The sequence below is a fragment of the Apus apus genome, chromosome 2, assembly GCF_020740795.1.
Source record: "Apus apus isolate bApuApu2 chromosome 2, bApuApu2.pri.cur, whole genome shotgun sequence".
Lineage (NCBI taxonomy): Eukaryota > Metazoa > Chordata > Aves > Apodiformes > Apodidae > Apus > Apus apus.
Genome location: NC_067283.1, coordinates 14,473,778 through 14,489,779, shown reverse-complemented (window position 1 = coordinate 14,489,779; position 16,002 = coordinate 14,473,778). Strand labels below are relative to the sequence as shown.

The following is a 16,002-nucleotide window of genomic DNA, read 5'->3' as shown; positions in this document are numbered from 1 at the left end:
TTATTAAAATTCCACTTATTAATCCTGTCTTATTGCCCCTTTGTTTTCATAACATTTTCATCAAGGATTAGGGAGATATTGTGAGGCTGGAAAAGCTTACATTTTCTTCTGTGATTCAGAACAGCTGCCATTCTTGTTTGGATAACCCTTCATCCATGTTCTTAGTTTTACCCTTTGTGACTTCCAGCCAAATCATACAATGCACCTTCATTTTTACAAGTTTTCCTTCATCCATTAGCAGCAGGAAATTAATGCAACAATCTAATTCTACTGCTATTTACTTTTTTACAACTAGAATACATTAGGTAGTAAGGCACTGCACTGATCTACTCTTTTAAGTGCAATTTTACATGAAGACCTTTACAATTTCTCATAAAGACACATGTATAAAGGTTTCCAGCATGATCAATTCCACAACAACTAATCCCTATTTTCTTTACCGCTACTTTCATTTTCAAAGTACATGAAGAGCAAGACACGCTGCAAACTAAGTGTAAAAGCATCTGTTGGTTTCAAATGGGCTCTTACTTCATGCTGTAGGATTTTGCTCATATTCAGCTAAAAAAAATTTGCTCAGAATAAGCTATTATGTGTGGCCTTGAGAACTATTCTAGTTAAATGTCTCAGATTCTCAACTCTAAAAGCTTTTACAAAAGACAGGTGGACAGGTCCAAGAGAAGAGCTGTGACATTATAAAAAAAAAACAAACAACAAAAAAACCAGAAACGTAAATGAGGATGGAAAAACCTACCTTTTTATACAATCACTAAAACAGTGCTCAAAATGCAGAACTCAATTCCTGAGCATAAGATGAAATAAACTAACAAAGCAAAGAAGCAGCTGACAGGTGCATATCAACTGGCAGGTGTCATTGCTGTTTTATTAAGGTATTGCTGACATTCATAACAGGCTCAAGAGACAAGAAAAATAAGAATTTTCATATACTTCACACCATTTGTTGTAATTATCTAGCTTCAAGAAGTGGCAGTGTACAGGGGTGGGCTTTTATTTTGCTATTACTATAGATAATTACAGGACTTGCAAATTAAATCTTAGATCTCTATTAATTGTACTATCTAAGCAATAAACAGTATTTCTTTGCCAGAAACCTAAGCAAGTCAATAATGGAGCTCAATGCATTTTTCTTGCATTAAAATGTATAAAAGCAGTTAGAGAGTCAACCTAAGATCCACAGAAATTATTTTTACTATAGATTAAACATACAAAGTTACTTTCTGCAGTTTTAAACATGGAACTACTACAGTGCACTGACTTTGCTTGATAGTTTCAAGTCATGTAATGATGTGAAAGGTATTTCTTCATACATATAAAGGAATCTTAACTAGTTCTTGCTGCACAAGCATTAGAACTAGAGCAAAACAAGAGCTGCCTTAATCTCCAAGCAGATTTTAAAATTACTGTACATTAATGTACAGTACTGTACATTATTAGGAAAATCAAGAAATTATGCAGAAGAAGGCTCCTACATATATAAAGGAATTGAAAAATAAAATCTTTGTTTCACAAACTTAGAAATATTTTCAGTGAGGTTTATAAATTAAAATTTCAAATTGGAATTATTCTTTCATTTTTCATAAACTCAAGCATTTAAATCTTGCAAAGCTGCTTTTTTTTTCTTTACAAAAGTGAGCTCAGTCGGCAACTAGCTTACTATTAAATCATCAAATGAACACAGCCATATACTGATTTGGTCTTAATAACAACTAGTAACATTTCCACAAATGTGCTTTGACAGAGCATAAAACTGCAACCAGAAGTAGAAGCTCTAAGAAATTAACTGTACAGACTTCCTGAAACAATTACCAGTTTGAAAACAGTGAAATACAAATGTGATGAGAAAATAATAATAAAAAAAGATTAATATTAGCAGTAGCCAAAAACTAAAGAAAAACACATAAATGCAGTCATCTCTTTTTCCCTTCCACTAAGCCATGCTCTTACCAGTCTGTTGACTCATTAATTGCAGCTTTAGCCCATCCACCAGCATCAACAGTGCCAAACCCAACATCATCGTGGGAACTGGATGACGACTGGTCAGAGAGATGCGGAGGGAGCACGGACAGCCTGTCATCCTCAATAATGACAGTGTCGTCTTGGGGCATGTTCACCGTTGGAGACAGCTGATATTTACCTGAACAATAAAAGTGAGGAAAAATCCAAAAACTAAATAATGGCAGGGAGTGCCCTGAATAATATATAATCACATCTGATAAAACATCATGTCAAACTGCAATGCTGCTAATAAGAGTGACACAACACAGGTAGTAAAATTAACTATCTCATTTTTTACAGATCTTTTTATGCAGAGGTCTAAAACAGGTCTTCTGGCCCTACACAAGGACAGAAGTTGGACTCAATGATCCTGATGGGTTCCTTCCAACTCAGCATATTCTATGATTCTATGGTTCTAATGTAATTCACACCAGTTGTACCTGCAGGCTACTGCAAGACCACAAATCATAGAAGGGTTGAGGTTCAAAGGGACCTCTCACCTGGACAATCCCCCTGCTCAAGCAGGGGCACCTACAGCCAGTTGTCCAGGAACCTGACCAAATGGCTTTTGAGTATTTCTACTCCTCCACATCCCTGGACAACCTGTGCCAGCATTTGGTCACCTTCACAGCGAAAAAGTGTTTCCTGATGTTCAGAGGGAACCTCCAGTGTTTCCACTTGTTCCCAATGTCTCAGATCCTGTCTGTAGGAACCACTGAAAAGCACCTGTCCCAGAAGACAGTATCTTCTCTTGCATCTAATCGTTTAGCAGAAAATTAGTTCAATGGGGACAAATGGAGTTCATTGATTTGCCAGGTCATCTTGCCCTCATGAAACTTGGAACTTGTTTGACTGCTATTGGGACCTTGGAACCCCTTAATACTGCCTCCACAAGGGTAAGAATTATGAAAGGTGATGAGCATTCATGGCTAAACCTAAATTATTCCGAATTTTCATTCTCTTCTTTAAAAAATAATCTGGAGGCACATATACAAAATTTAGGAAAAAAAAATTACCTAATTATATAACCATCAAATTCAAGTAAAACACTTAAACTAGAGCCATTACATACATGAATAAGACATAATAGACTCAACGTTATTCAGAAGCAGACTTCATTGGGTTAATTTGGGAGAGCAGCAGTTTAAAGAGGATATTTAGAGAATTCTTGCAAACCATTAAAACACTGTTTTCCAAGTAAAAACCAGTTTTAATGTGCAGATAAATATTGTAAATCCACAGCCAGTGCTGCTTTTACAGGGATAAATAAATACACATAATTATATTTTCCAGTAATCATTTCAATGCGTAAGATTGTATAACAATTTTCAAGCTGCTGTATAAAAAGCAGAAGCAATTTTTAAACCTATAAAAAAATGTATGCCACTGAAACAGAGTAAGAAGCTACAAAGAATATCAGAGGGAATATATTAATTGCAACACTTTGTAACACAACTATGGCTTTAACTGAAAAAATCTCATTTTCAGGATACATGAATAAGATATGGAGTTGGTACGACACGGGTTATATAATATTGTTGGGACAACAGAAGAAAAATAGTATTATCACCATGTAAAATTTTTACTTGAAATGAAGGTTTTTTCAGTACCTAGAATCACTAAGCTAAAACTTGCTCTAAGGAAAATTAAGATTTGCACATTTGGATGAAAATTATTCAGTTATCTGAGGAAATGGCTAATTATTAAGTGTGATTCTTTCATATCAGCTACACACAATTTTTTGTGTGATAGAATATCTTTAAAAATATTTTTTCCTCCTGGATACTGATGCTCAACTTAAAAAGATCTGTCATTTAAAATGTTTACTCCTAACTCTCACTGCGCACAACATGACTTCTATTGATCATAACATTACGTGAATTTTATTCCTGAAAATGCTTTATCTTACTAAAACAATTAGTAAAATTGTCACATCCCGTGAGAAGGAAAACAGTAGCTTATTCAACTTTTAATCTGGTAACATTGTAAATTATTCTAAAACTATTATGTACCTCAGTAATAATATATAGCAAAACTTGTGTTTCAATAACATAAACTGTTTCTATGGACACATCAAATATTTTCACACCTTATTTTTCCTATGGATATGGAAAAACTGTGCAAAATTAGGGCAAAATAATTTTTTCCTCTTTTTGGAAAAGTTTCAGTTACTGTAACTACCTTCACATGCAATTACTAGAAACCAAACAAAGAAATAAACACTTATGCATGAAGAACTAGCTAAAGTCATTGCTGCACTAGATAGCACTTTTTGTATAGCTTTCCAATGGGAGGGGGAACTGGTTTCAACAGAGATCATCAAAGAAGGCTGAAGAAGCAGCTAGATGAAAAAGGTACTGCATGATGAACACCTTATCACTGTCAAACAAAAATTAATGTGTTCAGTTTGCATAACAGCTGATTCTTTGCCCAGCAATAGCTTCTTTGACAGACAGCTTAATGTTTAGCCTGGTAATGTACTTCTCTCCAAACATAATGCCTACAAGACTGTTAACTCTGTAGTTAATAACGTCTCCAAAGAATTGATTGTGAAAAGGTATAACCTTATGGCATTCAGCCGATTGAACTTCCCATTTGAGAGGCTACAGTAATTCAGTAACATTTTTAACTTTTCACTACCCTTCTTTATATCTGACAAGGGTGACGACTGACATTTTAATAGTTGCTTTGGAATTAAGGAGAAAATTCATCTGACATGCCTAGGCTTTTCACTGCAGATGAAGCTAAAAACAGGTGAAAGGCTTAACCTCCAGCAGATAGTTAGATAGACCTCCGCAATGGACTCATCCTTTGTAAAGAGCTCAGCTGAAATGGACAGAAAATACCCTTGGAGAAAGCAATTCTCTAAGTGTTGTGAGAAACATTACAAGGAAACATCAAAGAAACTTCAAACCCAGTAATCATCAGTATATTTGACTGATCTACAAATCTAAGGCACTGCTCGAGCTGTCTACAAACCTCTCTGAGACAGTAATTTTCCCTTGGGCCAGAGTATATACTCCCCTGAGTATATACAGTACATAAAATTAACAACAGGCTTACTCATGAAGAACACAAGTACTCCTGGTCCTTTTAAATCTGGAAGATCTCTGAAGTTTGGTTTATATATTTGCTGTAATAAGTTGGCTCCCATAATTACACTGCATTCCCATGGTACTGTATCTGGTTTGGTTCTTTCTTCTACTTTTGTTATTGCTTTATCTTAATGGAAGGTGTCAGAAATCTGATGAACACCCTTATGATAAATTCAAAACCAAGTGCTACTTCATGAGACTCTTATAAGCATTTTGAAATCATGGGATTCAGACTCATGGAACAGTTCAAACCTCTTTCACAAGTAAAGGGCCTTTCTCACTCTGACATGACAAGTGATTCCTCACCTGCCTGATGAAGAAATCAGCAACAGCTACTCCATGATGAATAATGAAGTATTAACCAAAACAGTAAAAAGAGTAATAAATAAGAGAAATAATAATAAAAGAAAATTGTGTTGATGATGATGATAATGGTGGTGAGACTTCTGACAGGAGGGATACAGAAAATTGTGCAATGAGAAAACAGAATTTCTCCAGATCTTCATGTATTTCTTTTTCAATTATAGCGTATCTGTCCTTTATACTGACAATATACTGACTTTTGGCAAAAATTCTCAGAGATAATCACAACATCCAATTTCCCAAGCTAAATAGAGGTGGGACTGGGAATACATGTGTGGGGAACAGCTAAGGGTAAAAATGTCTTCACTATATCCAGGCTTTGGATCTCCAGAGAGTGCTCAGATCTGTCAAGACTATTGCAGCAGACCACCAGGTTCTGATGAGATTCCTGGCCAGGGAGCTGCATTCTGCTTGTAAAGGGTTGTTTTCATTTCATTGACACATACACTACATTTCCAGCCAAATTTTTTTTAGTAGCGCTTCCTCCTGATTGTATACTTAAAATAGCAATTATTTCTGTATAGAAGAAAGTATTTCCTGTTGTGCAGGAACTATCAAATTTTACAAACTTCTGGCAGATCCTAAAGGATGAAAAGCAGATTCAGTGCAAGTTACTGGTATTCTGTGTACCCCCTGATAAATAGCTTCTGTTTAGTCACTGTTAGCAATAAAACCCACCGCGTTCATAAAAAAAATATCAGCAACTAGAAGAAAGAGATGAAAGAGGACTTTGTACTATGTTTTTTGTTGAATAAGAATAATTTACATAGGCAGCAGCTATGTATTTGTGTATCACAAAACTCAGGAGCATAATGGATGATATACAAGAACAGTGCATCAGAAGAAGAGACTTGAATTTTTAATCATAGAGCCAAGCAAACCAGCATATCACAGTTGTTATTTTGAATGTACTAACAACATGCAACCTGAAAATATTACAAATAAACAGAAGGGTTTATTATAGCCATCTAATTTCTTAGAAGACTCAATTTGTATAAATAAAAAACCTACTGGTCAAAACAAAAATTTAATTCTCTGAATACAGAAAGATGTATCTCCTCTCCATGAGAAATTTTCAGTGAAATATTATCAAGTAAAAAAGCATAAGAAAATCTAAAATAGCAATAAACATTGAGAAAAGTAGATCAACATAAGAATCATCAGAAACATTAAAAGATTTGTGTAGCCTTTTTGTAGTAAGCAAACATTATTTCACATAATTTAAATAATTTTCTAAAATTGGTGTTTTATTCTCACTCTCAAAGCAAGGCCTTGACAACCAGTTCTTGCTGTCAGTTATGGATTGAAAAAGTAAGGAAATTGTCTTAAATACCTTCCCTGAAAATTATTTTAGATGTATTTAAAAGAAATAAAGCTCTCTTTAAAGTTTTTTTTCCAACTCTAAGCAATGACTGAAAAGAACTGGCATTTCCAGACCCTGAGACTATCACCTTTGAATCAATTAACTTAGGAAGCAAGAAAACTCAAATCCATCTATTTAATCCAATAGCAAAAGAAGCAGAAAGATCTACTCCTTCACACACAACATCAAACTGTGACCTCCTCACCACAAGGTACCAAGAGTACTAAAAGTATACATAGTTAAATTCATTGAGAGATAAATAAAAAGACATCAGGTGATTCAGAGAGCCCATAAACCAGAGGGCCTCCTAATATGGGGAGAGCACTCAAGGGAATCCATACTGCACAAAGCACTCCTCTTGGCTTGTTCTCATGCTCAGGACTGGCATGGGAAGGCACAAACTTCCAGTATTGCTTAGCAAGATTGTTCCTAGAACTAATCCTCACCTTTAGGTCAATTTTCAAGAGAGCAGAAATACTCTGGAAAAGTCACAGAGCACTGCATGTACATTATCAAGAAAATAAATAAATTTTTAAAATCTGGGGTTTTTTCTCATTATCAATGCTAATTGGACAGGAATTCATTCCACTGCATAATAAATTATTGGGTCTTCAATACCTTAGCTACTCTAAAATAAGCAACTGTACCTATCTCTCCCAACAAGGAATAATACCTCTGTGGTGTATGGCACTGCAAGAAAAGATGCAATATCACAAAAGATTAAAAACACTGCAGTTTTAACTTAGTAGTACTGATCAATTCAGAAAAATTAGCCTATTAGAAAACTGCCTGCTACCTAAAAAGTGGGTTTAAACACACTAGCTCTGTGAAGCTGCTATAATAGCAGAAGGGAATGACCCAGTTCTGGCAACACCAGTTTTCAGAAATGTTGGACTAGAACACGCCCTCTGAGGTTCAGACACAATTTGATTTCCCATGTGCCTCCAAACTAAAGCATCAATGGAATTATGTCACAATTAACCAATTTTCTACGTATTTCCTGGTTTATGAAAACAACACAGAAAAACTTCAGGTTATAAAAGACTCACAATATGCAGGATGGATCTGTTTTCCCTCCCTATGTCTACATTGCAGAGGTATCCAAAAGCATTAGATTTCAAGAGCTTTGGAAAGATTTCTTTTGTTTTTTGGAAACATCAGTTACTGGCTACTGTGAAAAGGACGATACCAGTCTGATGAACTAGTTTGATCTGGCATGGCAAATCCAGTGCTCCTTTGATGTGGAAGTAAACTGCATTGCTGACACACACATAGACTTTCTCAGGGTTTCTTCTCCCATCACTGGACAAGGTGTTTAAGCAATAACTCGTTAACGCTTACATGAGCTCAATGTGTAAATTCTCTGCAACACTGATGGGAAAAGCAGAACACAAGGCTTTGAAATTATTTTACCTAACACTTTGACACCACAAGAACTAGTCCCTCCTACAGGAGAGGAATGCTAAAGACTTCAAATTATTTTATCACTCTTTAAATTTGTCAATAAATAAACAGGGTTTTTTAAATAGTTTTCTTTAGGAGCATATGACTTCAGGTGAAAAGGCTGCATGCCTCCTTGATTCTCTAGAATACTATTTTATTTCTGAGGTGCACAAAATGGATTGCAATAGAACAGGATATTATTTATCCCTAACTAATCTTGCCAAAATGCATCACAAAAAAAAAAAAAAAAAAGGACAAAATATATAACTGATGGTATACATTAAATATCAAATTTGTGAATTTTCAGGGAGTTTAACAGCAGTTTTATTTCTACAACCACAAAAAAAACAACCCAAACCAAACTAAACAAAAAAACGCCAAGAAACAACAAACAAAAAAACCCCATCATAACCAAAACCACAAAAAATTCTAAAATTAAAAAGAAAAAACAAAACAAACAAAAATCCCCAAAACAGAGTGAAATACATACAAACTATTAACTGGAAAAAGCCTAAGTGGTAGACTTCCATTTTCTAAGGCTGAAAATCGATCTTAAGGTATTAAAACTAAGTTCAGCCTTGCTTCATATCAAGTTTATAGCAGCATCTTCTAATAAATTCTCTGTGTTTCAAGCACACTAAAAAAAGTCCCTGATTTAATGGCCACATATTATGTTTAAAACTTACAATTCAAGCAAGCAGTCGTTGCGTTTTCTGTCAGGTGCTGTTTTCACCAAGCTGTTTTTTGTGTTTAAATTTGAAAATCCTTTCAAACTAATTCCATCCTAGTCAGTAAGGATAGCATCTGACCACTCCGTTATTACCTAGCTCTGCACACTGGAAGCTGAATTGCTGCAGAGCGACCGCTAATAACCTCATTATCCACTGGGGCCATGCAGATGGTATGGCACAGAATCTACATAAGGGATGCTTAACATTAGTTATGAGGTTTTAAAATTGGTGTCCTGCAAAGCAAAAATTCAAACAAATTCATGAAATGACCTAATAAGCATAAATTAATGCAAATTTGCTTTATTTATTGTTGTACTTTAATATGACCGAAACAGAGGAGAAGAAATGCTGAAATTAATTATGAATTACCACGAGCTGCTGACTTCCATGTGAATGGAGACTCAATGTGGAGTCTAGACCAACCAGCAATTTATGTTCCAGATTAGACACTGAAAAGCTATGTTAAATGCTACTGTTATTTGTTCTGTTACCTGCCACGGGATATGAAATTCACTTTATAATTCCATTTATTGACTTTCTTTCTCAAATTAACTATCCAGAAGGTTTATATGGAACAATTTTGATGCACGTTTTAATTTGATGCGACCTCCTTGTTCCTCACTTCCCACATGTGTAACACATTAATCACCCTTCGATGAATCACAGAGGGGAATAAGAACACGTTCTGATTAGCAGAGCTGATCTGACTCACCCATTATCCTACTGAGCGCTGCATTCCTCGTGGGTGACTCGCTGAGCCCCTCGATCCCACCGTAGAGGGAGTGAGAAATCCTCCGTTCCCGGTCATCCATCAGAGTCTCTATAGGCAGCTCTGGCCCAGAGGGGCTCCCAGGTGACTCCAACTGCACACAGAGAGGAAAATTAGTGCCCAGGGTCTTTTTAGCAGCATGGGGGAACTGTAACAACTTGCCTAAGGCCTAGACCTGTCTGGACACACAATAAGCTAGAACTTATCACCCTGGACAAATATAATTTGCAATGACAGCTCTGCTTAATGACCAACTTTCTAAGCCACTTTACACTGCACCTCCCATGGAGCCCTGTCAAATTTCAAGTCCTTCAGGAGAAAACTGGTGAAAAAAACCATTGCATTTTGGTGTCTCTTTGTTGGATAATTTCTGAAACAGACAGTTTTGGCCTTTTTCAACACTATCGAGCAGACAGCTGGGCCATCATTTTGACTTTGACAGCCTGTCAGAGTAAGGCTCCTGTCAGGAGCACAGAGTAGGAACTCCATTTGGAATTGGGCTGCTGGCACTTTTTGAAGAGGTGCAATTTACTTTCAAATGTAATCATCACAGAAACCCCCATGAAACCCGACCATACATACTAGTAACCAATATGTAAACACTCAGACATTTTGTAATTAGGAGGGAAAGGAAAAAAAATAAGTCCAGCTTCACATTAATTTGGTTTCTTTTACTCTACTTATGATAAGTTCTTTGCTCCACCTTTCCTAGACACAGAATATAGAGACCTCATGTGCTTTGGTCAATCTGGAAGGCTCTCTGATCCCTGCCACTACTGCAGCAGCCAGGCAGAGCCACAAAAAACAGAACTGGCAAGGCCAGAGGTGTCTCCCCACCCCAGCCCTCACTCCCCCAAGCTGCTGGTCCCTGCCAGCTGGTGGTCCCCTACCACAGCTTCAGGCAGACCTCCCCAGGGCATTAAGAGAGAAATTACACAGGTGGAGGAAGAAGCAATGGAGATGGGCTGCTTGGCCACATGTGTAGGGGAAAAGACTGCATGTATGGTCATGTCCCTAACCCAGCTGCCTTCCATCAGAAGTGACTGAGTGACTTCCCAGCTCAGTCTTCATTAGCAGAAGCTGATCTTCCCTTGTTTTCCTGTGTATGCCTCTCAGATTTTTCAAAAAGAGAGGATAAAAACCCAACCTCTCCTCAAAAATAACCTAGAAAATCGATGGCCATCCAAGGAGAACAATTTGATACGGTCTATCTGGGTTTAGCCACCCCATTAGCCATGGGGCAGCTCTACTGCTACTGCCAACACAGTCGCTGGGAGCAAGAAAAATCACCCAGGAACTCACTGGTTAGCTCAGATGCTAAATTTGTGAGCACCCAGCCACTCGACATGGAGATAAAGACTCTTCATACCATCACCCAGTTCAAGCACTATCCAGCCTCCCTGTCCCTCAGGCTCTTGGTCCACCTGAGCTCTAGCACCCTGCTGGTACTCTGTACTACTACCAAAGGAGTTTTGCTGACACTATTAAAACAATTCATCTAAACAGTACAAACTGCTCTAGTAAAAAATAAACAAATATTAAACAATAGATGCATTTTGCCGGGTAGCTGTATGAGTTCAAACATCAAAGCATCAGCTATTTTCACCAACACATCTCTTCATATTAAAGTTAAAACAAGAGCAATGTCTGCCACAAATCCCACTGCATATATTTCATATGTATTGAAATACAGCAGGGACTAGACACTGCAAGATACTAAGCATGCTACAAACTCTTTGAAGCCTCTGGGAACTGGGAATGCTTATTGCAAGGACCAGTCTTTCAACAACCACAAGAGGAGCAGTTCATATTTTCAGGATTTACAATAACAAACAACATGTTTGCTGGTTGTTTTTTCTTCTTTAAACAGCTGCCCATTATTAATCACTCTACCCACAATTCCCAGATGACTAAGAAACGCACGCTACAGAAGATTTTTAAAAGTCTGCTTCAAGGGCTACAAAGCAATTGGCCGCAGTCTCCACAGCAGAGACTTTGAAGTCAGCCCCATGGACTAACAACTTCTGACATCTGGGAGCTGGCATAACACTGGGTACACGGAGGGGTGGAGGTTTGCAAAATGTCACATGACAAAGTCGAAGAGACCATGACTGGGAGGTCAGAGCCTGTAAAAATTATTATTTCTGTTCAAAACCATCATCTCTTTAATATAAATGAGATATTTAATGAAGTTCCAAATTGTAGACTTATCTCTCCCAGTTTGATAAGCACTGGGGAGATTTACTGCATCAGAGGGTCAACACAATTACAATTGGAGGCACGTCAAGCTGCAGGAGAATAATAAACTTGTGGTGCAAGTGAATTAGACTCAATAAGGCTTAAATTGTGAAATAAGGATTTGTTTTATTAGTTTTTTAAATTGCAGATTACAACTGACAGCTTTACTGAAAAGTAAATTAAACAATATTTGTAGCCTCTGTATAAAGGAATCTAAGGCAAATTCAAAAAGAAGAGAAATGTTAAATTCTGAAACACTGCAAGAAAAAAGCACAGCAACATTAGACTGCTTGAGAGCTTAAACTTGCATGATAAAGGCATTAAATTACAAACTAACCTTTATTTCACTGCCTTTAAATAAGGTGTGAAAATATCAAAGTGCTTTGGGATTTATTCTTCCAGTGCTATATTGATGACTTTATCGAACAAATGTCCAGCTTTTAGTAAACCACATCGCACAGTCCTTCTTTATGTGACAAGCCATCAACTTTTAAACTCATTTGTAGGAAGGTCTCAAGAGATTTTCAGAAAGATACTGACAAGAAAGCCCTGAATCAGAGAAATACATATACATTCACTCCTGGTACAGCTGTAAAGTAGAGGGTAAATAAAAGAAATAGCAATAGCATTGTGTTTAGATGGCTGTTTTTTGTGAATCCAATCACATATTTTATCATTTTCACAGGGAAAACTTTTTTCCATTTCTAATTAGCATCTCAAAAGACGGGTTTAAACAAAGGCATCGATAGCCAACCACACAAGTATTTTACAAAAGCTACAATACCATTTATGAAGTAGCAAAAATCAAAGAGGAGTTACACAACTGGCTTATACACACACAAAAAAAAAGTCTTTCCCTTACATTTAAGAGGAAGTCTGTATAAGAAAAAAAAAAACACTGAATTTGGAAACTGTGCTGTGGGCAAGACAAAGACCGACAGTTCAAAACAAGATTGCAGTTCAAATAAAGACTTGTTCTGCCTGATGCTTTTCTAACAAAGAGCTTGAATTACACATTCCAGTTCCTTCCCTTAGCCAGTATCAGTGCTATCCAGTATAATTTAATTTGATTAACTGATAAAGAGTAGGAAATATAAGCAGAGATATACGAATTCCTGACCTTCACTAAAGGCTTGGCAAGAAAAGCAAGCCAGGCAGCAACTGGCCACTGTCCTTCACATCGACAGCTGCCCCTAGAAGGAGCACTTCTTGGTCTGACAGTTCATGGACTGCTTGAGGCTTGACAGAACCACCAGATATTACCTAGCCCATCCTCTTGCTCAAAGCAAGGTGGGCAAGAGCATGTCGCCTAGTGTCTTGTCCAGTTGGTTTCTGAATCATCCAGTTGGTTTCCAAGGACAGAGACTCCACAACCTCTCTGGATAACCTATCCCAGTGGTTAATCACCCTCAAAATATTTTATTTTCTTACGTTTAAAGAAATTTCTTGTATTTCAGTTTGTGTTCATTGCTTCTTATCCTGGCACTGAGTGATCTGAGAAGAGTCTGGATTAGTCTTTATTCCCCCTATTAGGTATTTATACACACTGGTAAGATCCCCCTGAGCCTCCTCTTCTCCAGGCTGAGGAGAGAGTTTCCTCTCTGGGACCTTGCAGTGATCTATAGTAAATTATGATATTCATGAAAATGCAATAAAATATCAGATGCTACAGATTGCCTGTAGCTCACTCTCTCCCCATTCTCTTAAAATAAAAATAGAAACAAGAAATAAATACATATATTTATTATGTGTTTTGTTTTTTTTTTAAAAAAAAGGTCTGTACCCTGGCCCTTTGTCATTCAGATAAGAACCAGCAGTTTGCTAAAGCACTGTCTGTACTAACTAGCCCAGCTGCTGCTTATCTAGATGATAAAAGGACAACTAACACAGTCCTTTTTAGTTAAACACCACTATCCATCCTATCTGAAGTTATGCACACAAATATGAAAAAGTTTATGCTCAAGAATATTGCCAAAATATTCTAAGCATAAACACGTTTGTGTTTTGGCTTTTTTTGTTGTGTTTTTTGTTTGTTTGTTGTTTTGTTGTTTTTTTAAAAAAAGAAACTATAATCAGAATCCCTTTTTCCTTCAAAAAGTAAATTATCCAAATGCTGGCATGCATGCATTACGGATTTTAAAGAAGTCAGTATACAAATGTGCTATATATTACACTGCATCCATGGTACTGAAGGTTTTTTTGTCATACAGAATTATTCTCCAGGTTTTATTTTTCCTTTCTTGTCTGTGTACTGTGCCTAAGATGTCCAAAATGCTTCAGTTTCCTTTTTCAACTGAGATACTTTTACAATACTGCTACCAATATTAAATCTGATTTTCTTTATACCCACCCAAATCGGGATCCCGCTTTAGGGACAGACTTTGCAAGACATGAAAATGTAGGTAAATAGCCAGTAAAAGGGTCAGGTTTGACTTAATGCAGTGTCACACACTAGTAAATGTAAAATTCGTACAGTGATTATAAGAAATACTTCATCTTTGTTCTGACAATGTTAAAATTAAAGCAGAAGACAAATAATGCTTTCAGAGGGGTGGAAAGGAACCCACACAGCTTTTCAGAACGTAGTTAGATGGTATGTTATAGGGTATGAGCCAGAACCTAGGCCAAGATGGAGCTTCTAAGTTCACACCAAAGACAGAAAACAGATAAAGGAGAAAAAAAGTGAGTAAAAATAGACAGGTAGAAGGGCAGAACAGATGATGCAAGATACTACAAAACAGAAAACCACTGACATAGTTTCCCAACAATTAACTTCTAAAAATATTTCTTGTGATGTTTACTATTAGAAGTTTATCTAAGTACATTGAAAATCATTAATCAAAAAGACGACCAGAGTTCTAAAAGGAGACTATTAATAAGTCCTGTATTAGAAGTTCAGGTAAAATGTGCCACAATTTAAAAACCTCATCAATATGGCCCAAGTAATTGACAGAAAGAAGGAAGAATATAAGGAACAGCCTTCAGAGGATGCCTGAGAACTTGGTGGTTGCCAATATGTCTATAGGGGATCTTGGGAACTACAGACCAGGCATCTGCCCTCCTTCTGGATAAAATGGTGGCATCTACAATAAAGAGTATGTTCACTGAACATGACAAATATAGGTCCATGGGGAAGGCAGACATCCATGGGGAAATCCCACCTCACTGAGATGCTGGAGTTGTACAAAGGTGCCAGTAAGGCAATGGATCAGACATGACATATTTGCATTTCCAAAAATCCTTTAACAAGGCTTCATATGAAAGACATCAAAGAAACTAAGTTTTCGTAGGACTTAGACTAAGTTTTCATTTTGTGAATTGGAATCTGGCTAAAGGACTGCAAGCACCGATCAGTCTTCAGGATGGAGAAAAGTCAGCTATACCTTCACCCAGGTATCAGGGCTGGGAACAGCTTAGGATAATGAGCAGTTGTATCAGTCACTCAGAGAAGGGAGTGAACAGTGAAATCATTGTGTTTGGAGATGATACTAAAGCCTTTTCAATAGTTAAACAAACTCCAGAATGTCACCACAAAACTAATCCAGCAAAAAAAGGAAAAAAACCTGAACCTGTCACATCCATTTTGAAGCAGGTAACTATGTAATGCATGAAGGGAACAATGATGCTGAATGTTTTATACTTCCACACTATCTGGAAAAAAAAGCAGATGTTTGCTTGTTTAATTTATTTTATAACGAAACCACTCATTTGAAAAGTCTGTCTCACTGATCTGTCTACCAGTTATTTAAACAGTTGATAAGGTCCTTATATGGTCTGGATTCATTACTGTTTCTCTGCTTCACCGTATGCTCCGTTTTCAACTAAGTAACTGGAACAAAAATGAACAGGCATGCAGAAAGAAATTTGAGGATCTGCAGATCACTTGCAAACCTTTTTTTCACACGTTTGACAAGCCATTAATTCTTTCAGAAAAGGAAGACAGAAAAAAAAAAAACAACAACACGGCCTTGAAATCTCTCATTTTGA

At 36.8% G+C, this 16,002-nt stretch overlaps 1 protein-coding gene across 16 annotated transcripts in view; it reads right to left on the bottom strand.

Annotated features, from left to right (window-relative positions):
- The window catches only part of PARD3 (par-3 family cell polarity regulator), a 450,732-nt gene that overhangs the window by 162,684 nt on the left and 272,046 nt on the right, over window positions 1-16,002 (bottom strand). For all 16 annotated transcript variants that reach the window (XM_051609203.1, XM_051609204.1, XM_051609205.1 and 13 more), the window contains 2 exons: window positions 9,721-9,871; window positions 1,963-2,152 (listed from right to left, as the gene is read on the bottom strand). In XM_051609203.1, the coding sequence (XP_051465163.1) occupies window positions 1,963-2,152; window positions 9,721-9,871 (341 nt within the window). The remainder of the gene's footprint in view (window positions 1-1,962; window positions 2,153-9,720; window positions 9,872-16,002) is intronic.